Raw genomic sequence first — 24641 nt, 5'->3', positions numbered from 1 at the left:
GAGAAAATCCCTGACCCCGCCGGGAATACTGAAGAGGGTCAGTGAAGTTCAGGAGAGAGTGCCTTCCTCTTTTAACTGTTCTTAATTTGATGGTTTGTGACATTTTAAACAAGAACTGCAACTAAATGACAATATTTAATGATGGATCTAAGTAATATGTCATTGTTATATGTTGCTTTCTGTGATTATGTCCTCAAAATTCATCAATGAAACAAAATTACTGCATTTATGCAGAATTACATTTGATCTTGAGGCACAATCTGATAAGAGTGTTCAGCTTTCAAAATTTTTCAAGTGCTCCAACTTTTGATGTGCCTCTCTCTCTGTGCAGTACATATACCAGCAGATAAAATAATCTAGGATGTACTTCAGTGCCTAGAAAAGCTGGAGGATGGTACCAGTGCACATAGGAATTCAGGAAAGCAAGTACTGAAAATCCCATTCTGTAATAAACTGTTTCCTTACACGCTATCAGCTCACTATTGAGATGTTGAATTGTGCACCTCTGTGAAGAAGAGTAGCAGGAAGTGACAGACAATAAGGTGTAGAATGCTGAGTCAGCCATTTAGTCATGGAATTCACTCATACAGGGCTTGTGGCATACAGATTACAGTATACCACAAAAATGCTGATTGTATTTTATATTTAGACAATTTAATATACATGATAAGTTACACAAAAGTGCTGAATAACTACAGAGGTATCTCCCTACTGAACATTAGACTCAAGATTTTTTAAAGATTGTTGCTGAATAGGGTGGAGGAACAGCTCGGGTCGAGCACTGGAAAGTATGAAAGTGGTTTCTGAAATAGATGAACTGTGTGGAAAAGATTTTTGTAATCAAAACTATTAGAATACTGTCAATTTGTACTGGAGTAGGTTACTGAATGTTCTTTTGTCAAAGCAGTGGAAACTCGGGATTGGACACAGTGTGCAAACTTCATGTATACAAATGTGCTTTTCACATGTAGCTACTCAGTACATCTCAGCTTTGCTTGGTCCTTCTCAGTAAAGTGGAACATTTCATTTATCGGTGCAATTTGAAACTTTTTTGCAGCATTTGATGAAGCTTATTTTGGTTGGCGCGACTTTCTTCGGGTCAGCAGAACTGTGGTGTAAGCGCCATTTACTCTTCACTATTTGTTTGTGGTATAAAGGAAGAGCACAGGCCCAGTGGCTGTTTGTGCAAAAAGAGACAGTCTAGCTGTCTTATCACCACAATCCTTTAAAACTGAATGGGAATCACAGAGGAGAAGGATGAGACACTCAGTATTTATTGCATTGTCGCATAATTGATGGGTGCTGCGAATTTTCTGTGAAACAGTATTACGACGCCATGCAGAAAGAATATAGATTTAGTTGTTGACAAAAGAACTAAAAATTATAACAGTCAATAGACAATTTTTACGGGATTCATTGCTCTGTACATCAAGAAGTCCTTTGTGTTAAATGTATGGGCTTGGAATATGTGATGGAAATGGTGTTTTGAGTAGTGAATGTTCTGAAATTGCCAGCATTATTACATCATAATTGCAACAGTTTTTGATAGAATTGAACGAAGGGTATATAGTCATTATATATCACTGCAAGACATGTTGGTTAAGTCCAAGGACGTGCCTGGAATAAGTTTTCCATTTAAGATCTGCTATTGTTGAATTTCTGAATGAAAGAGGAAACCGAGAATGAAAATTAGAAGATGTGGATTGGATTTCAGACCTTGCATTTTTAACAGAGTTGACAACAGACTGCCCTCAGCAAGACGTTACAAGGTGAGAAGCTACTTATTTCTGATTTCATCTTGACAGTGTATGCATTTAAAAAGAAAATTGCATTGTGGGAGGGACAGCTTCTGAAAGGAACATCATCCATTTTCCTAAGCTCACTGGTGTTAAAGAAAATGCGTATTTTGAACGATCGGTTGTGCCACTGCATGAATTACAGGAATAGGCTTCTAAACATTTGAGGACACTGCCAATCTTAGATTTATTTTTGAGCTGTGTATGAGACAGTTCGTCACTCCATTTGAAAGGTCTCTGGCCACTGTGTCCTGACTGCGAACTGGTCAATCTGGAATATAATTCCTGTTTAAAAGACAAATTGTTTAATATTAAAACTGTCCAGGAGTTAATTGCTGTTTTCCTTGAGAAGAATTTCCACATCTCCATAACAAGGTTGCAAATGTGATATCAGTCTTTCAGTCAACATATGTGCATAAAAGACTTTTTTTCGATTATGAAACTAAATATGTCACAATTATGTGGCAATCTAAGTGGTGAAAATCTACAGAACTATCTGTTTCTGTCCATATGCTGACTGTTAGTGCCAGTTATAAATTTTGTTGTCTTCAAACAGTGGAAACGCCAGGATGGAATAACAACAATGTTACAAAGAGGACAGATTGCTTCTAATCCCATGGAGGAGACAGTGAGTTCCAGGCAGGCATGATGAAAAGACTACTATACATCTACAAAGGTAGATGTCCATAAGCACAACTCTCACATACATGACCACTGTCTCTGGCCACTGTGTCCTGACTGCGAACTGAAACTGTGTCTGACATGAGCAGCTATCTAGGGTGGGTGGTGGGGGTAACGAGGAGGCATAGGGTGGGGAGGGAGAGCAGTAGCAGGGTAGGAGTGGGAGAATGTGTTCTGCTGCCTGTGAGAGCGTGGAGTGACAGGATAGGGCTGCTAGATGCAAAGCCAATACATTGTGTGAGGGATGGAGGGGGGGGGGGGAGCAGAAAAGGGAGGGAGGGAGAGAGAGAGAGAGAGAGAGAGAGAGAGAGAGAGAGAAATGGAAATGGAAATGGAAATGGAAAAGACTAGTGGGTGTGTTGATGGAATGAAGGTGTGTGTAATGCTGGAATTGGAGCAGGGAAGGGAATATGTAGATGGAGGACTGGGACTAGCGAAGGTTGAGGACGGGGATTTCAGGAACAAAGGATATGTTGTAGGGAGAGTTACCACATGCACAATTAAGAGAAGCTGGTATTGGTATGAAAGGTCCAGATGGCGCAGGCTGTGAAGCAGTCATTGAACTGAATCGCATAGTGTTGGGCATCACATTCAGCAACTGGGTGGTCCGGGTGTCTTCTGGACCACAGCTTGTTAGTTGTTGTACCCACATAAAAAGGCAGCACAGTGGTTGCAGCTTAGCTTTTAGAATGGATGATTGCTTTCACGTGTAGCCATGTCATTGATGCAATAGACAACACTTGTGTCAAGACTGGAGCAGGTGATGGTGGTGGGAGATTGTATGGGACAGGTCATGTATCTAGGCCTATTGCAGGGACATGAGTATTGATGCAATGGGTTGGGAGCAGGGGTGGAGTGGGGATGGATAATGATATTGCATATATTTGGTGAGAGTCTGAATATGGCTGTGCGAGGAGGTGATTAGTGTTTAACATCCCGTTGACAGTGAGGTCATTAAAGATGGAGTACAAGTTCGGATTATGGAAGGCTAGAAAAGGAAAGCGGCTGTGCCCTTTTGAAGTAACCATCTCGGCATTTTCCTTACGCGATTTGGGGAAATAACAGAAAATTTAAATCAGTATGGCTGGGCGTGTGTTTGAACCTTGTGTTCCTGAATGTGAGGTCAATGTGCTAAATACTGCAATACCCTTCTCAGTCACTGTGAAATTGGTGGGCAGGATAATGGCTGGGTAGTCCTCATTTCAGGGCACAATGACACGTAGTTGAGACACTGGCAAAGTAAGTGATCCAGTTGCTGGCAGTCCTGAGTGGTACTAACTCATGAGAGGAGTGTTTCTGTGTGGCAGAGCAGTGGGCATGTGGGAGGTGGTAGGTGACTGGAGAGAGAAGGCACAGGATATCTGTTTCTGTACAAGGTTGGGAGGTAATTTCAGTCTGCAAAGGCCATTCTTGGCATATTTGGAGATGGACTGCTTCTCACTACAGAGTGCAACGAATACGGGCGGCTACACTGTATGGAAGGGGCTTCGTGGTATGGAGTGGGTGGCAACTGTCGAAATGGAGGTGTTGTTAAGTTTTATGTGGATGGAAGTACTGATGTAGTTATCCTTGAGGTGGAGGACAATACGGCTTGTTGGGTTGAGGAGGCCAAGGTGAAGCAAATGGAGGACAAGGTAATGAGATTCTGGAGCAAAATGAATAGTGTGTCGTCACTCTCAATCCCCATCACAAAGATGTCTTAAATGAATCTGAACCAGGTGAGGGGTTAGGAAGGGTTTCTCTTGAAATACATTGGCATAGGATGGTGCTGTGCAGGTGCTCTTTGCTGTACCATGGATTTGTTTGTAGGCAATGCCTATGAAGGAGAAGTAATTGTGGATGAGGATATCGTTGGCTATGGTGACCAGGAAGGAAGTTGTATGTTTGGAATCAGTTGGGTGTCAGGAAAGGTAGCGTTTGATAGTGGCAAAGCCATGGGCATTGGGATGTTAGGGTAGGGGGAGATGGCATCGAAAATGATGAGTGTGGTGCCAGGTGATAAAGGAGCAGGAACTGTGGAGGAAATGCTTGAGGCCTTTATATAGTAGTGTAGAGTACAGATAATAGGCTGAAAGTCCACAAGAGCAGAGATTCTCTCAGTGGGGCACAGTACCCAGCCACAATGGGGCATTCTAGGTGGTTTTGTGTACGAACTTTAGGAATCGCGTAGGAGTGCAGAGATCAGTAACGGGGAGGAGATGTTAAGATTCAGGGGAGAGGTTCTGGGATGGACGAAGGATTTGAGGAAGAACTGGAAATCCTGCTAGGTTGCTGGAACCAGGTCACTGTGACAGGGTTTGTAGGTGGACAAGTCTGACAGCTGGTGGAGTTCCCCGTCAGGACACAGTGACCATGAAGGAGGGAGGGAGAGAGAGAGAGAGAGAGAGAGAGAGAGAGAAATAGTGTGTGTGTGTGTGTGTGTGTGTGTGTGTGTGTGTGTGTGTGTGTGTGTGTGTGTGTGTGTGTGTTTGCGTGCGCGCGTGTGCCTGCACCTGCGTGCATATGCGTTTTATTTACAAAGAAGACTTTCTGGCTGAAAGCTTAAATGTTTAGTAGACTTTTCATTCTGCCTGTCAGCGACTCAATGCCTCCCCCATCTTGTGAGTAACAAACTGTATTTTTCAATTTGTTTCCAGCATGCCAAAAATAATTATACTAAAATTTTTTTTGTGTGTGATCTTTGTTGTTGATAAATATCAAATATGAAAGAAAGCTGCATGCAGTGCTTTAGCAGTTTATCCCCCTTCCCTGTCTTGTTGCAAAAACAATGTGGCACCGATAGTGGAGGAATGTCCACCCATATAAGAGAGCAACAAATAATCCTGAGTTAATAACCAGCATCAAAACCGATATAGGGATTAGTGAACACAGGGTTGTCGTAGTGAGGTTGAGTATTGTAATCCCCAAATCCTCGAAAAATAAGCGAAAAATATACCTATTCAAAAAAGCAGATAAAAATTCACTTGACGCCTTCCTGAGAGAGAATCTCCACTCATTCCAAATTAATAATATAAGTGTAGACCAGATGTGGCTTAAATTCAAAGAAATAGTATCGGCAGCAATTGAGAGGTTTATACCAAATAAACTAACAAATGATGGAGCTGATCCTCCTTGGTACACAAAATGGGTTAGAACACTGTTGCAGAAACAACGAAACAAACATGCTAAATTTAAACAGACGCAAAATCCCCAAGATTGGCAATCCTTTACAGAAGCTCGAAACTTAGCGTGGAGTTCAATGCGAGACGCCTATAACAGTTTCCACAACGAAACTTTGTCTCGAAACCTGACAGAAAATCCAAAGAGATTCTGGTCGTATGTGAAGTATGTTAGCAGCAAGAAACAATCAATGCCTTCTCTGCGTGATAACAATGGAGATACTATCAAAGACAGTGCTGCCAAAGCAGATTTACTAAACACAGCCTTCCGAAATGCCTTCACAAGAGAAGACGAAATAAATATTCCAGAATTCGTTTCGAGAACAGCTGCCAACATGAGTAACATAGAAGTAAATATCCTCGGAGTAGTGAAGCAACTTAAATCACTTAATAAAAGCAAGTCTTCTGGTCCAGACTGTATACCAGTTAGGTTCCTTTTGGAGTATGCTGATGTATTAGCTCCATACTTAACAATCATTTACAACCGTTCGCTCGACGAAAGATCCGTACCCAAAGACTGGAAAGTTGCACAAGTCACACAAATATTCAAGAAAGGTAGTAGGAGTAATCCACTAAATTACAGGTCCATATCATTAACATCAATACGCAGCAGGATTTTAGAACATATATTGTGTTCAAACATTATGAATTACCTCGAAGGAAACGGTCTATTGGCACAGTCAACATGGGTTTAGAAAACATCGTTCCTGTGAAACACAACTAGCTCTTTATTTACATGAAGTGCTGAGTGCTATTGGCATGGGATTTCAGATTGATTCCGTATTCCTGGATTTCCGGAAGGCTTTTGACACTGTACCACACAAGTGGCTCGTAGTAAAATTGCGTGCTTATGGAATATCATCTCAGTTATGTGACTGGATTTGCGATTTCCTGTCAGAGAGGTCACAGTTCGTAGTAATTGGTGGAAGGTCATCGAGTAAAACAGAAGTGATTTCAGACATTTCCTAAGGTAATGTTATAGGCCCTTTGCTGTTCCTTATCTGTATAAACGATTTGGGAGACAATCTGAGCAGCTGTCTTCAGTTGTTTGCAGATGACGCTGTCATTTATCGACTAATAAAATCATCAGAAGATCAAAACAAACTGCAAAATGATTTAGAAAAAATATCTGAATGGTGCGAAAAGTGGCAGTTGACCCTAAATAACGACAAGTGTGAGGGCATCCACATGAGTGCTAAAAGGAACTCGTTAAACTTCGGTAGCATGATAAATCAGTCTAATCTAAAAGTCGTAAATTCAACTAAATACGTAGGTATTACAATTGTGAACAACTTAAATTGGAAAGAACACTTAGAAAATGTTGTGGGGAAGGCTAACCAAAGACTGTGTTTTATTGGCAGGACACTTAGAAAATGTAACAGACCTACTAAGGAGACTGCATACACTATGCTTGTTCATTCTCTTTTCGAATACTGCTGCGCGGTGTGGGATCCTTACCAGGAAGGACTGACGGAGTACATCGAAAAAGTTCAAAGAAAGGCAGCACATTTTGTATTATCACGAAATATGGGAGAGTGTGTCACAGAAATGATACAGGATTTGGGCTGGAAATCATTAAAAGAAAGGCGTTTTTCATTGCGACGGAATCTTCTCACGAAATTCCAATCACGAACTTTCTCCTCCGAATGCGAAAATATTTTGTTGACACTGACCTACATAGGGTGGAACGATCACCACGATAAAATAAGGGAAATCAGAGCTCGTACGGAAAGATTTAGGTGTTCATTCTTTCCGTGCACTATATGAGATTGGAATAATAGAGAATTGTGAAGGTGGTTCGATGAACCCTCTGCCAGGCACTTAAATGTGATTTGCAGCGTATCCATGTAGATGTAGATGTAGATGATGTAGATGTAGATGTAGAGATTAGTACGTGAGCATGTGCACTGCACTTAAGCAGAACTCTTGTCTGTACCTGCTATAACACATGAATTTTTAAGGTACATATTGGCAGCCACAACTGCAAATATGAAGTGCTGAACCTCTGCATTGAAAAGAGCTTTGAAATTGGAAAGCTATGAAATAAAGACAGAAGTTCACCAAGGAAGAGACATTGATTCTTTTCAAATCATTGCTGAATGAAGTGGTTGGACATTGGAGACAGGTTAACAGAACCATAACTATTGGAAGTGTACAAATTGGATACAAAAGAAAACAAAATACCACTGTAAACTGTGTAGCCCTTCCAGATGATATAGCATTGCTATGAGAAAGAAGAAGAAGATGCAGGAACTGCACTGAAAAATGTACCAAAATCTGCAGTGATACCTGGCTTTCAGATTGCGCGTGGTAAGAATAAAGTAATGGTTGCAGATAGTGACTGGGAAGTTGAAGGTTGATTTGGTATCCGGGGGGGGGGGGGGGGGGGACGTAATGGGTAAGCTATGTATATGTATAAGAGCATAATAGATGGATTGCAGATGCTGCAGAAAGTTCTTTGTATTTGGACACTGTAGATTTGATTTCAATTGCTAATTTATATCAAATAAGCTCTGTTCCATTCATTACCTATCACAGAAATGCTCAGTACTTCTAGCAGTTGAGGACTGTAATCCAGCAACGAACCTCTTGTTGAGTTAAAACTACTTTTGCATGTTAAACTTACTGTACCGACAACTAGTTCTTTGACTATGATACGTTGCAAAGACAACCAGCAGCAGTGCAGGATAGGTCCAGCTATAAAATAATGGTGGAACCCACAGGTGGATTGATACCAGGATCAAAATTAAGGTCATGTAAGTAAAGAAAACCAGGAGAAGCAAGAGACAGAAGAGAGAATGGGAAGAAAAAAAATGTACTGAACAAGTCACTCATGATCCTGAAGGGTCAAAATGAACTAAACAAATAAATATTCAGAAAAGAGATTAGTTTAACTGTAACTCTGTACTTTATTTTAACAGACAATGAGATGAATATTAAATCACTTTAATGTTTCTGTAAAATTTCCAACTTGGTCCACAAATTATTAGGAAGGAGCTTTTAATGTATTGTGATGAAGACTGCCTCATCCTGTCTTTAATAAGAAATCAACTTGGGACAATATCCCATGTTCTTTCTTTATCCTTCTGTATTATCTTATTATATCAGTTACTTAAGAAAGGCTTAGAATAATGGTCGTGTTATCAGCCTAGGCAGTTTGAGTGTCCTAGTATATGTGCAAGGGCAAATGGGAGAGAATAATTTTTCTTTTAACTGATTTATATTTTTCACAGTTCTAAAGTAGGCAAAACACACACACACACAAAAAAGTTAGTTTACCCAATAACTTTTCACTGTGGTAAGAAATATAACACTTGCTGTAATGATTCTGCTATTTGTTTCACTTAATGCTCTACCTCTCTTTCTGTTAATATAACCCGGATTATTCTTTTATTGCTGCTATTTTCTGATTGTGTAAATTATTAAAGATGAAGTGGCATGTAATGTGAAATAGTAGACGACCTTGTGAAGCAATTTAAAAGATTGTGACTGGGAAACTAAGAAACCTCATTGATTGCTGTAAAATTGTATTTTAAACATTGAGGGTTGTGATGCTTTGTTTTGTACCATGTATTAAATATTATAAAGATTGTCAGTGCCTGCTGCCGCATGAAAGCAATTTTGTAATCCTAACACGCTGCTTTTCTTAAAAGCTGTGTAACATTTAAATTAATGCAAACATTTCCTTCTGCAGGAATTTATGGCCATAGTACTGTATACCATAACCCAACAGAAAGCTTCTATGTATTCGGAGGCTATATATTTGATTTCAACAGCTCATTTATATCAAATAAGCTCTACTCTTTTCATTATCCATCACAGAAGTGGTCAGTACTTCCAACCTTTGAGGGTTATAATCCAACATCGGACCTCTTGGTAAGTTACAAAGACTTTTGCATGTTAAAATTACTCTATTGAAAATTATTTCTTCGACTTTTAATGCTTCGATGTAAATATTTCATTATAGTGTGATAATTTGAGACAAGATCATTTTCAAAATACTGGTGTTCACTGCATCATGCATGTGATTCAGTAATTTCATTGTAACTTTGACTACAGTGGAATTTATTTATTATTTTTAGCCTCGGGCAAGATTTTTACATTCTGCTATTACAACTGATGACTATATGATTGTATTTGGTGGAAGAACAAATCCACACAATACCACAGATTCACTTATGGCATACTCATATATATGCAACTACTGGATCAGATTATTGGCTAAAGGTAAATTAGTCCTTTAATTTATTTGAAATTATATGGATAGTTAACTGTAACTACATGTATTAGCTTAAGACAGATCAAGGAGAAAGTTACAAAAGGCATATCAATTATGGAATGAATGAAACACTTGAGTTCTAAATTAAAATTTCATTTGCAGATTTTTTATATTGTTTCACGATGTTGTGGTTATTGAATCTATGGTACAAATAAAAATAAAATTAATATTCTATTTCAGTTTATTGTTGTTGTTGTTTTGTTTTATTGGTTTGGCCTACTGAGAAGCACATGAAATAACTTGCGTCTGTTTTCACCCTTCTTTCTTTCCATTGGTTTTTCATTCTTTCTCTGTGTTGCTCTCTTCTTTCTTCTGTTTGACTTGCACCTGTCTTTTTCTTTGTTTTTTTCCTCTTGGAAATCCTTGAAGCATTTTAGTTTTGCTGTGAACTTTTTTTTTTCCTTGTTTTTTCCTCTGTTATTTCCATTTCCCTCAGGTATGCTTTAATTTCTCTAATCCACATTGTTGGTGTTTTGGGTTTCTGTCAAAAAAATTATCTCTTCTTCATTGTGTTTGGTTTCCTTCTGTTCACTCATAAACTTCTGTATTACTTTATAATTTTCTTTTCCTGTTGTCATATTTTGGTCCCAAGATTTTCCAGACTATTTAGTTATCTTTCTTTGCTATTTCACATAATTGCTTTGTAACAAAAGGCATTCTGAAGCATAAAGGCATTCTGGTCTGATGATAATCCTGTAGTGCTGGAGTTCTGCATTTATGGGTAAACATTTCTTGTTATATGAATTTTCTGTTGATTGAAAAGCCACTTCAGTTTTCCTTGCACTTGCTGAATTAGCGTGCTGTAATCAGTTTCCATGTATTTCACTGCTTACTTTGTCACATACTCTGTTTTTCCAAAAAACATACATAGGTTTGCTTTCAAAGCAGTCTCTTGTACGAAATTTATCTGCATTGTTGCACCTTCTATAGATTCAGCTGAAAAAAAAAAAAAAAATTTAACACAACCAGTTCATCATTTCTTCACATCAGCATTCTTCAACAACAGTTGCAGAAAATGATGAAAAAATTTAATGACAAGACTGGTCTGTGCAGAGACATTTGAGGGGAACTGCTGATGTAATTGGCTCTTGATGCTACCAACAGAAACTGCAATGTTCAACTTTACCATGCAGTTTTGACACTACAACTGCTAGGTCACTTTCATTTATAGAAATGAAAAAGGGGGAAGTCAATATGAAGTATCCTGACATATCTGATATGAGACGAAGCCGAACAACGGACCCATTGTACACCTTTTATTGTGCAACATCCATGCAGTTACCATTGTTAGCAAAGTGGTTATCACCAAGTGAGACTGTGCATCGTTTCCTTTAATGCTTTTACTCTAAGAGGGTAAGCAGGCTGCTGGCTTGCTGATGTACAGAATATCTGATAATAAATCAATACTAAAATATACAGTTCTTAAAAATAGCAGTATATTTACAATGTGCAGCCGATACTTTTGTAGGCCGATATGTCGACGTTTTTCTAACGATGTATCAATACTTTTTTTGTACGTGACGAGGGCAAGATTGGTATTTTTTAAAAATATCAGTGTATCTTAAAAAATATCAACAGTCCTAATCGTGAGCTCATGCAGGTAGTCCAAAACAACCACCAATAGAGAAATCTGATTACAGTAGCAAAGTCAGTGGATCATATAACAGATTCAGTGAAGTGAACAGCTTTGCTGTGGTTAACAGCTTGGGTAAATAGCAAGTAGTACTGCCTGTCACACTATATGACTCCACCATACAGTTTTCACGGGGAACATAGTTCAAGAGAAATTCTGATATAATTACCCTCATGGTCAGTGTATTCATGTTCTCGACACTGGCTGCAGGAGGCATTAAAATTATTATTATTGTTATTATTAAGGATTCTTCTGTTACATCTTGGTAGAACAATTTCATATTTAAGGTTAAATAACAAGCACAGTGTTTTTGTTCTGCCAATTTATGTTTATTTCAAACTAGTTTTCAACTTATTAGGACATCTTCAGGAAACAAATAACTAGCATCAGGAAGGGACACTCGTTTTTAGTTTACCAAACATTATAGGCAAAGATACAATCACTTGCATAGAGTGTTATTCATCAAACTTGTTTCTTATTGTTGAAATTACATTTTACACAATGAGCAGTGTTAAGCACAATAAATAATTAAACTACACAATATTACAGGTTAAATGATTATGAAGCGGGTGGTTGTTTCTTATTTTTTATTTATATTATTCTTTATTTTTTTTTTCTTTCATTGGCTGAGAAACTGTTAACCTGAGCACTCTTCATTTACGTTGTGCAATAAACATGATTTTGAACATTGTAAAATAAACGTAAGGCAATGGACAGTATTAGACACAATAATTAGAACACATAATCCTACGGTATTATGGGTTAAAAGGTTATGATGCCATAGTTTGTGGGGTTGTGACATTGGTTGAGAACTATCGAACTAAACACTAGTACCTTACATTGAGCAGTGAACATATTTTACATTGTAAATAACATTTTTTATGAAGTGGGTAATATTTAAACATAGTACACTGTTAAAATATAGAATACTAATGTATTACAAGTTATATTGTTGATTATGGGGGGATAAGGAACAGGAGATATTATCATGTTTTAATTTTGCGTAGCCATATATGTCATTCTGGTGTTTGTGGGTATGTAGCTGGTTGATAGCATCCTGTGAAGCTTAAACATGGGGATGTGCTCAGCTGTAATTGATCATTTAGAACCAACCGGGAGTTTTGAGCCAAATGTCTGCTTACCCCAAGTGCTTTTAATGGGCTTAATTTTCTTCCTTTGTTGGCTATATGTAGTACTTGTCTGTGGACTTGATATTTGTGTCCTTCCTGCAGTGCATAGTTTCAAAATTTACAGAAAACTCACCACAGCAGACACTGCAATACCCTCATGTTTACAACTCCCAATATCACATAAACATGCTGCCTTTCATTCTGCGGGACATCATCTTACATTCGTACCAGTGTCAGAACAGAATTTTCAAACAGAAATTTGAAGCAGAATTAGACACATTAAACGTACTGCATCAAACAATGGCTATACCCCTGAATTAACTGACAACATGTTACCCTACATGTATGACTCCTCTGCAGCAACAGTCATACCTAAAACCAACTGGTGTACTATCCCATATTTAGGAAAGCTATCTGACAAATTAGCTAAAACCCTCAAGTCCTGTAATTACAAAACTTCATATTATGTAAGAGGCACTACAGCCCATATCCTATTCAACAGTAAAGACAAAACAGATTTATTAAGTAACAGTGCTGTCTACAAAATAACTTGCAATGAGTGTATCAAATTGTATATTGGTCAGGCAGGCAGGGCCATACCAACTAGGCTGGTTGAACATGAACGCAGCTGGATATTACCCTCCACCTTTGCCAAACATGTTCTGAAAGAAGGGCACAAATTCCAAGTCCACAGACAAGTACTGCATAGAGCCAATAAAGGAAGAAAACTAAGCCTGTTAGAAGCACTTGAGGAAAACAGACATTTAGCTCAAAACTCCCAGCTGGTTCTGAATGATCAATTACAGTTGAATGCATTCCCATGTTTAAGCTTCACATGATGCTGCCAACCAGCCACAAACCCACAATCATGTATATGGCTACACAAAATTAAAACATAATAAAATCTCCTGTACCTTATCCCACAAACTTCAACAACATAACTTACAGTAACTTAGTATTGTATATTTTAAGCATGTACTATGTTCAAATATTACCCATTTCGTAAAAATGTTATTTACAATGTGAAACATGTTTGTTGTTCAATGTAAGGTACTATTGCTCAGTTAGATAGTTCTCAACCAGTGTCAAGACCTCACAAACTATGGCATCACAACCATATAATCTGTAATACTGTAAGATTATGTATTCTAATTATTGTGTATAATACTGTCCATTGCCTAAAGTTTAGTTTACAATGTAAAAGAAAGACATGTTTATTGCACAGCATTAATGAAGAGTACTCAGTTTAACAGTTTCTCTGCCAATGTCAAGACAAAAACTGTTTTATAATCATGAAATCTCTAATATTGTGTAGTTTAATATTTATTGTGCTTAACATTGTCCATTGTGTAAAGAGTAATTTCAATGTTAAGAAGCAAGTTAGATGCACAACACTCTATGCAAGTAATTGTGTCTTTGCCTATAATGTTTGGTAAACTAAGAACAAGCGTCTCTTCCAGATGCTAGTTATTTGGTTCTTGAAAATGCCTTAATAAGCCAAAAACTATTTCAGAATTGAAAAAAAAGAAAAAAAACAATAGAACAAAAACAGTGTACTTGTTATTTTACCTTAAATTATTATTATTATTATTATTATTATTATTATTATTATTTTCACCTTGAAACATTGGGTTTCTGCTGGATCAGCGTCGTCCAAGCTCAATATTTTGGCATCGTGACTCGCTGTTTTCATGTGGTGTTATGTGAGACTGCTAGTTAAGTAGGATGGGTTCAGTATTTTTACTTCCTGCCTTCTCCATTCAGTTCTAAGTACTCCATATGCAGTCTGTTCCTACTAAAATTGTCATGAGATGTTCCATTTACAGAATGGAATGCTAGCAGGCATTCTGCTTTTGGTCTTAAGTGCCCGACAAGGATATGGCATTCTGGTCTCATTGGGGTGCATCTGGTGCTCTGCCTGGGGTTTGTTACCCATGTCCATATTCTCAGTTCTTCTTTTTGCTGAGTTGTGCTGCTGTTAGCATGAGGATTTCTGCCATCTTTATCTGTATTGACACTCTTATAACACTGCCCCAGTATCTGGAGGTTTGTGACAGAACCTTTATTTCTTCAAAGATCATGATGTCATCAAGTTCCACATATTGCTCTGCAATAGCTGATTCAGTTCCCTGTCTCAGCCAGGTGTGCCTCTTATTTTATTAGTGTGTGATGTCTACAGTTCCAATTGTTTGACCAATGCTTGACATACCACCTTGTCAAGATGCATATAAATTCATGGTTTCCATAAACGTAGGTCATCTTTCACATTTCTCAGTAGTCCTCTTATTTTGGTAGATGATGTGCTTCAGGAGAATCCTGTTGATCTTGGCAGAAATAGATTACTCATAAGGCAGGTAAGACACAGTCCTTGCTCATGTTCTTTTTCTCTGTCGCATTGCAGAATATCTGTTTGAAAGGCGTTGTGAAACTGTTTGTCCACATATTAATTTTGGAAGAAGACTGAGCATCGACGCTCTATTTTTGACATCTGACTTTCTAGGTATGACAATGTGCGTGACTGTGGGAACAAGTGCCTTTAGAACTCAATTCTTCTGTGTTAAGTTATGACAGCTACTAGTTTACAGGTATAAATCAGCATGTGTTGTTTTGCGATACACATTGTGGCCAAATGACCCATCTGCTCTCCATTTGACAAGTACATTCAGAAATGGCCACAGACCATCCTTTCCCAGCTCCATGGTGAGCTTGATATTTGGATGGCATAAGTTAAACCCCCCATGAACCATGGACCTTGCCGTTGGTGGGGAGGCTTGCGTGCCTCAGCGATACAGATGGCCGTACCGAAGGTGCAACCACAACGGAGGGGTACCTGTTGATAGGCCAGACAAACATGTGGTTCCTGAAGAGGGGCAGCAGCCTTTTCAGTAGTTGCAGGGGCAACAGTCTGGATGATTGACTGATCTGGCCTTGTAACATTAACCAAAACGGCCTTGCTGTGCTGGTACTGCGAACGGCTGAAAGCAAGGGGAAACTGCAGCCGTAATTTTTCCCGAGGACATGCAGCTTTACTGTATGATTAAATGATGATGGTGACCTATTGGGTAAAATATTCCGGAGGTAAAATAGTCCCCCATTTGGATCTCTGGGCGGGGACTACTCAAGAGGACGTCGTTATCAGGAGAAAGAAAACTGGCGTCCTACGGATCGGAGCGTGGAATGTCAGATCCCTTAATCGGGCAGGTAGGTTAGAAAATTTAAAAAGGGAAATGGATAGGTTAAAGTTAGATATAGTGGGAATTAGTGAAGTTCGGTGGCAGGAGGAACAAGACTTTTGGTCAGGTGATTACAGGGTTATAAATACAAAATCAAATAGGGGTAATGCAGGAGTAGGTTTAATAATGAATAAAAAAATAGGACTACGGGTTAGCTACTACAAACAGCATAGTGAACGCATTATTGTGGCCAAGATAGACACAAAGCCCATGCCTACTACAGTAGTACAAGTTTATATGCCAACTAGCTCTGCAGATGATGAAGAGATTGATGAAATGTATGACGAGATAAAAGAAATTATTCAGGTAGTGAAGGGAGACGAAAATTTAATAGTCATGGGTGACTGGAATTCAAGCGTAGGAAAAGGGAGAGAAGGAAACATAGTAGGTGAATATGGATTGGGGGGAAGAAATGAAAGAGGAAGCCGCCTTGTAGAATTTTGCACAGAGCATAACTTAATCATAGCTAATACTTGGTTCAAGAATCATAAAAGAAGGTTGTATACCTGGAAGAATCCTGGAGATACTAAAAGGTATCAGATAGATTATATAATGGTAAGAGAGAGATTTAGGAACCAGGTTTTAAATTGTAAGACATTTCCAGGGGCAGATGTGGATTCTGACCACAATCTATTGGTTATGAACTGCAGATTGAAACTGAAGAAACTGCAAAAAGGTGGGAATTTAAGGAGATGGGACCTGGATAAACTGAAAGAACGAGAGGTTGTAGAGAGTTTCAGGGAGAGCATAAGGGAACAATTGACAGGAATGGGGGAAAGAAATACAGTAGAAGAAGAATGGGTAGCTTTTAGGGATGAAATAGTGAAGGCAGCATAGGATCAAGTACGTAAAAAGACGAGGGTTAATAGAAATCCTTGGGTAACAGAAGAGAGACTGAATTTAATGATGAAAGGAGAAAATATAAAAATGCAATAAATGAAGCAGGCAAAAAGGAATACAAACGTCTCAAAAATGAGATCGACATGAAGTGCAAAATGGATAAGCAGGAATGGCTGGAGGACAAATGTAAGGATGTAGAGGCACATATCACTAGGGGTAAGATAGATACTGCCTACAGGAAAATTAAAGAGACCTTTGGAGAAAAGATAACCACTTGTATGAATATCAAGAGCTCCGATGGAAACCCAGTTCTAAGCAAAGAAGGGAAAGCAGAAAGGTGGAAGGAGTATATAGAGGGTCTATACAAGGGTGATGTGCTTGAGGACAATATTATGGAAATGGAAGAGGATGTAGATGAAGTTGAAATGGGAGATATGATACTGTGTAAAGAGTTTGACAGAGCACTGAAAGACCTGAGTCGAAAGAAGGCCCCAGGAATAGACATCATTCCATTAGAACTACCGACAGCCTTGGGAGAGCCAGTCCTGACAAAACTCTTCCATCTGGTGAGCAAGATGTATGAGCCAGGCAAAATACCCTCCGACTTCAAGAAGAATATAATAATTCCAATCCCAAAGAAAGCAGGTGTTGACAGATGTGAAAATTACTATCAGTTTAATAAGTCACAGCTGCAAAATACTAACGCGAATTCTTTACATGCGAATGGAAAAACTGGTTGAAGCCGACCTCAGGGAAGATCAGTTTGGATTCCATAGAAATATTGGAACACGTGAGGCAATACTGACTCTACAACTTATCTTAGAAGATAGATTTAGGAAAGGCAAACCTACATCTAGCATTTGTATACTTAGAGAAAGCTTTTGACAATGTTGACTGGAATACTCTCTTTCTAATTCTGAAGGTGGCAGGGGTAAAACACAGGGAGCGAAAAGCTATTTACAATTTGTACAGAAACCAGATGGCAGTTATAAGAGTCGAGGGCCATTAAAGGGAAGCAGTGGTTGGGAAGGGAGTGAGACAGGGCTGTAGCCTCTCCTCGATGTTATTCAATCTGTATATTGAGCAAGCAGTAAAGGAAATAAAAGAAAAATTCGGAGTAGGTATTAAAATCCATGGAGAAGGAATAAAAACTTTGAGGTTCACTGATGACATTGTAATTCTGTCAGAGACAGAAAAGGACTTGGAAGAGCAATTGAACGGAATGGACAGTGTCTTGAAAGGAGGATGTAAGATGAACATCAACAAAAGCAAAACGAGGATAATGGAATGTAGTTGAATTAAGTCGAGTGATACTGAGGGAATTAGATTAGGAAATGAGACACTTAAAGTAGTAAAGGAGTTTTGCTATTTGGGGAGCAAAATAACTGATGATGGTCGAAGTAGAGAGGATATAAAATGTAGACTGGCAATGGCAAGGAAAGCGTTTCTGAAGAAGAGAAATTTGTTAACATCGAGTATAGATTTAAGTGTCAGGAAGTCGTTTCTGAAAGTATTTGTATGGAATGTAGCCATGTATGGAAGTGAAACATGGACAATAACTAGTGTGGACAAGAAGAGAATAGAAGCTTTCGAAATGTGGTGCTACAGAAGAATGCTGAAGATAAGGTGGGTAGATCACGTAACTAATGAGGAGGTATTGAATAGGATTGGGGAGAAGAGTAGTTTGTGGCACAACTTGACTAGAAGAAGGGATCGGTTAGTAGGACATGTTTTGAGGCATCAAAGGATCACAAATTTAGCATTGGAGGACAGCGTGGAGGGTAAAAATCGTAGAGGGAGACCAAGAGATGAATACACTAAGCAGATTCAGAAGGATGTAGGTTGCAGTAGGTACTGGGAGATGAAGAAGCTTGCACAGGATAGAGTAGCATGGAGAGCTGCATCAAACCAATCTCAGGACTGAAGACCACAACAACAACAAGTTAAATTGATCCAAAAACTCATTGAGCCTTTCCCTACCATGAGACCACATAATAAAGAAACCATCCGCATATGTGAAGAAGCTTTTAGGTTTGTATCTAGCCATCTCTAATGCTTCCTCGTTAAATTTCTCCATAAATATAGTAACCACTGGAGAAAGAGGGTCACCCATTACCACTTACCTGCAGTCAATTCCAGTGAGTTTTTTTTTGTCATTTTATCCACTTTCCAAAAGTCGTTATGCTGGGTTCCACAGAAGTTGTTGAACCTTGTCATCATAATCAATCTGCTGCATAACGACTGTGGAATTCCCTTTGTCTGCTGGCAAAGCCATGCTGATTCTGTCTTTCTGGAGCTTTTCAAGTGCCGGTGTTTTGTCACTTTAAATATTTCATTTTGGAGGTTGAAACCACAGTCTGTGGTTGTGTGTGTGTGTGTGTGTTTTGTTGACGAAGGCCTTTACGGCTGAAAGTCTTTTTCATTGTGACTATCTGCGACTCGGCATCTCCACTTCTAGAATCTTGATCATTTCACAGCCTTCAACTGCTGCCTTACCTCCATGTCGCATTAGTAAAGACTATTCACAGTTTTGTTCTTCTTCTGGAAAGTTACCAATTCCAATGGACCATTAGCAATACTTTGCCTATGGATGACTGTGCCTTGAATTTTATCTTAGTTGGAGGTTGTGTGTACTTGACCTCGATCAGTGATCCTTCCTCTGTTGTCCATAATGTTGGAGCCAGGACATGTCTCTTGTCACATTTGGCTTGAGAAAATTTGTATAACAGACAAAGTACTGCTGAGACAGTTGGCTGTTATCATGGGACAGCCACCTAGGTACCAGTCACCACGTTCACTATAGATAAGGCCATTGCATAAAATATTGTGTCATTTTTTACTTATGTTAATTTCTATGGTGTGGATATTCAAACAGATTCATTTATCCATTGTCTCCACTCCCTCTCTCAATAGTCTCTTACTGTTTGCTTGTACTGACACTATGCTTCTCATTTTGAATCTTTCCACCTGTCAGTGGACCATTGTGATACAATATTTCATTATAAATATGTTTTCTTGAAAGATATAATAAAACTTATGAGCCAAAACACTACGATCACCTGCCTAATAGAGAGTTGATCTATCTTTAAAACACAATAAAGGAGCGGTTCTGCATGGCTGGCTTGCACAAGTCCTTTGTAGATTTCCAGAAGTTTATGACACCAGATGTTATGCAGAAGTCACCTAATTCCCGTAAATTTTGGGCCACTGGTTTGCAGGTGTGGAATTGAAATCCATTAGTGTCACAGATGTATTGCATTCGGTTCACATCGGGCTCATTTGGTGGCCAAGACATCAGTCATGTACTCAAGCTGCTGAAGCACTATTCAGGCATTGTGACACAGATAGAAATAAATAATCCTACTGCAAAATGCCATCACTGTCGAGGAAGACATCAAGGTGAAGGGATGCAGATGGCCTGCAATTATGTTCACACGGTCCACAAATATCACAGTAACATGTCAGATGGAAACCCTGGGGGAATGCCCTCCATAGCATAATGCTGCCCCGACTGGTCATAGTCCATGACACAGCGCATGTTTCGAGCACTAGTCTGTGTGGATGATGGCATATCTAGACACGATCATTGATTTGCTGGAACAAAAAACAAGATTCATCTAGTGAGACAACAGGTTTCCATTGATCCATAGTACAATTTCAGTGATCCCGTGCCCACTGCATCATAATTGATGATGTCATTGAGTCAACGTGGGAGCATTGGGGGTCATCTGTTGTGAAGTTCCATGTACAATAATATACTCTGAACCTTATGCGCCAAAACACTTGTGCTTGCACCAGCATTGTGCTCCGTTGTCAGAGATGCCATAAATCATGATCTATCCTGCTTTACAGGGCGGACAGGCCTCTGACCTCCATTTTCCGTGGGAAGGCATGAATGTCCAACACTGTGTCATCTACACATGGTTTCATCATCCTTCAACCACTTTTCATAGAAGAATAGCTGACCAGCTTTGCAATCTCTGAGGTGTTTGTTCCCAAGTGCTGTGCCATAACAGTTTGTCCTTTGTCAAAGTCACAATGACAGTGGATTTCTCTGTTTACAGCCCATATCATCCCTTGCATGATACTCCATTTGTCTCTGCTCTGCTTATACACTTTCCTTACCGTGTCAACTGTCAGCAACACCACCAAGTGCCATACATACTCATGATGGATAGTGATCATGATGTTTTGGCCCATCACTATATGCAACTAATTTAATTAATAATTACCTGTGATAAAAACGTGAACTCTATCCACAGCCGTCAGTGCCATCCATTGTTTCAGGGAGAAGCACAACTTTACCACGTATACTGCTTGCTCATCAATTGATTGCAAGCCGTGTAAGAGTCTTCTGTCAGGACAATCTTCCTCAGTGTGACTGTAGGCTGTATAGTGCCACACACACACAAGTCTACTGTGCTTGGTATAGTTTCAAATCCCTGATCAGTGTGGTGCCAGTTTAACTGCACCCACAGTTTCTTTCTAAGACTCACTGTAACTTCACTTTATAGACACAATGTCACAAAATACAGACATTTCAGAATATAGGCATTATATAAGGTCAAACATAAAATTTAATAACGGTGGGCATTTGTGCTGCAGATGACATGCTGAAGCAGAAACACATAACAGTTTATCAAAGTAGTGATGTGTAAAATATGTAAAAAGTGATAGGTATTGAGTAGATGAAAACATCATTTAAAAACTAAATTGTTCAATTGTGTAACTATCTGTATTTCATATGTCTCTGAGTTAAAAGGAAGGGGGGGGGGGGGACCTGATTATGACGAGTCACTGTTGAAACTAGTTTTTGGGGAAATGAACTAAGTGTTTGTATTGTGGCAGACTCTCAAATCCCACATTTGTTTTACTTGCATGGATCAGTCAATATAAGAGCTTAAGTGTATAATGGTGCTGAGTAATCAGTAGGTTTGGACAAATGGTACTCTTGTTCAAATGGACCCAAGATTTTCCAATATGATGCTGAGTTCAGTACAGTACAGTACAGTTAACAATCGCATAACATTTGACTCATGTGTCACAAGTGCAAGTGATATATGAAAACTGTGAATTGCTTCAGATTTTACAATTTTGTGAAATATAAGATGAAGTAACATTAAATCCTACCACCATACAAACAAGTGTTTTATTTGAACAACTTTTGATACAATATGTATGAATAAACAAACAATTGTAATGATCTTTAAGTAAAACTAACAATAAAATGTAAAAACATTGTCCTTCAAAAAAATATTACTTGTTTAAACTGAGCACAATAAGAAGTACTAGTTCATTTGGCTATTAGGGGCTATATGATTTAGCAGGTGTGTTGCAAATGAGCATTTTGATCTCTGTTCTCATATTAGAATGAAAGGGAGAAAAAACATTACCAGATTTTAATTAGCTTGAAGACAAGGTGGTAACATTAAGATGAAATAAGGAATAAAATTAATTAGTAAGTCAGTGCCTAAGAAATGCAATAAATCATATGAAACTAATTGTGACCATAAAAATAAATTACAGCAGCAAGACTGGTTGTGGAGATAGTCCCAGCAGACATGAGTAGATTAAGAGGCAAGGGGAATCTTGAGAACTGGACTAAATCATGATTATGTTTTTTATTCATCTATTAGTTGCTATTTTCAGATATGGGCTACACGCTAGAAGATATTGCTATCATTGTTTCATGGTTATTCTGAAAAGAAAAAAAAAATATGAAAATGTGGTTGTAGTTGACTGTTAAGGCAGCCAGTCCACAGTGAAGTAGCCGAAAGGGCACGCGTCAACTCACGCCGTCTGGCGTTAAGTCTGGAACAGGATACGTGATGAATGTGATAAAGAAAAGAACGTAACTACTAGAACACTTAACTTTTATATCGTCCTTTGGTATACAGCATTCTGGATGATACAAGGGAGACTCTATCTTGAGGTACATGCAACGTTACAAATGGTTAATGGCGCCTTGCTAGGTCGTAGCCATTAACTTAGCTGAAGGCTATTCTAACTGTCTCTCGGCAAATGAGAGAAAGGCTTCGTCAGTGTAGTCGCTAGCAACGTCGTCGTACAACTGGGGCGAGTGCTAGTACGTCTCTCGAGACCTGCCTTGTGGTGGCGCTCGGTCTGCGATCCTGACAGTGGCGACACGCGGGTCCGACATGTACTAATGGACCGCGGCCGATTTAAGCTACCACCTAGCAAGTGTGGTGTCTGGTGGTGACACCACAGTGGTTATAGGAAATAGGGAGAGTTATGGAAAAGTTGTCTAGATCCACAGCTCAGGGGAGACTTACCAGACAGGATGAGAAGGGAAGACTGCACCACACGAGATTTGAAAAACTGAGTGCTTAAAGGTGGAAGATGGAGTAATAAGCAAGACAGAGATTATTGATAAAACATTGTAGAAGAGCTAATAAGGGCAGAAAGGTTAGTGCATTAAATGTGGTGTGCAGGTGGGGGTTGGTGGCAAGGAAAAATAGATGGGGGCAACAAATAAAATATATAGGAAACTGAAAGGGCGTGAAGAAAGGAGTACTTACTGATAGATAATGCTGAAACCGAAGAAATTAATGTACATTAATGCCAGGGGTATGGCGAGAACCGAGGGCATACCATAAGGCCAGTTCCCACTTGTGGGTTTCTGACAAAAAAGTGTTGGCGAAGAATGCAGATGGAATGTGTGATGAAACAGGCACCAAGGTCATGACTGTCATGTTGTAGACCATGTTCTGCAACAGAATATTGTTTGTTGCCAGTATACAGAAACTGTCTATGGCCATTCATCCTAACTGATAACTTGGTGGCGGCCTAACAGTGTTTATATAACAGCTGGTACATGATGTTTGTCATTTCACAGGTGGCTCTTCCTTTGACAGTGTATGTTTTACCATTTACTGATCTGGCATGGATGGTCGTTGGAGGGGGCATAGGGCAAGTCTTACAGTGGTGACAGTCACTGGGGTAGGAGTTGTAGGATAGGGAAATTTCTGCAGAAGCAGCAAGTGGGGAGCTAGTCAAGGTGTGACAGGCAAAATGTCAGACAGAATGTACATCATTTCAGGAAGTCATAGCCTTGTCGGAATAGTTGATTAATATCTTGCAGACGAGGATAGTCCTGAGTGAAAATAAGCATACTCCTAAGTTGTTTTTGGAGGAATCAGCAATACCAGGATTGGATGTGACAGCCCAGCAAATCTGCTTTTCAAATAGGCAGTAGGATAATTACGTCCAGTGAATGCTGAGGGGAGAGAAGTTTCCATTTAGGTGGGATGTCAAATTGTGTACCCAAAATATTAACTCAAGAAGAAATCCTAAAAATTATGAGTGGAAATAGCAATTCATATTCATTTAATATTGATGGCATGTCTGATTTTTATTAAAAAATATTGCTTCGAAAATTATAATTTGACTTTGTGATGTAATTAACAGTTCACTAATGTAGGTTGTTTCCCAGATTTTTTCAAAATTGTTAAAATCATTCCTCTGTTCAAAATAGTTGGACATAAACAATGTTAACAGCTATCGGCAATCTCCATTATTTCTGCCATATCGAAGATTCTAGAAAAAGTGATTTACTGCCATATAATTTCACTTCTTGATAAATATTACCCATTCACAAAATATCGGCCTGTTTTCACCAAAACAGGTTCATAAATGAAGCTGTATTTTCTTTTCCTCCTCCCATGAACCATGGGCCTTGCTGTTGGTGGTGAGGCTTGTGTGCCTCAGTGATACAGATAGCTGTACCTTAGGTGCAACCACAATGGAGGGGCATCTGTCGAGAGGCCAGACAGATGTGTGGTTCCTGAAGAACGGCAGCAGCCTTTTCAGTAGTTGCAGGGGCAACAGTCTGGATGATTGACTGATCTGGCCTTGTAACATTAACCAAAAC

The 24641-nt window shown here is 39.0% G+C and overlaps 1 protein-coding gene across 1 annotated transcript in view; it reads left to right on the top strand.

The window, feature by feature from the left end:
- Window positions 1-24641, top strand: part of LOC126262233 (multiple epidermal growth factor-like domains protein 8) — a 338254-nt gene that overhangs the window by 228951 nt on the left and 84662 nt on the right. Inside the window, exons 26-27 of the mRNA XM_049958701.1 lie at window positions 9330-9511; window positions 9718-9862. Coding sequence (XP_049814658.1) covers window positions 9330-9511; window positions 9718-9862 — 327 coding nt within the window. The remainder of the gene's footprint in view (window positions 1-9329; window positions 9512-9717; window positions 9863-24641) is intronic.

This window comes from Schistocerca nitens, chromosome 6 (genome assembly GCF_023898315.1).
Source record: "Schistocerca nitens isolate TAMUIC-IGC-003100 chromosome 6, iqSchNite1.1, whole genome shotgun sequence".
NCBI classification, from domain to species: Eukaryota; Metazoa; Arthropoda; class Insecta; order Orthoptera; family Acrididae; genus Schistocerca; species Schistocerca nitens.
Note: the sequence above shows the minus strand (reverse complement) of the source record. Positions and strands in the feature narration are given on the sequence as shown.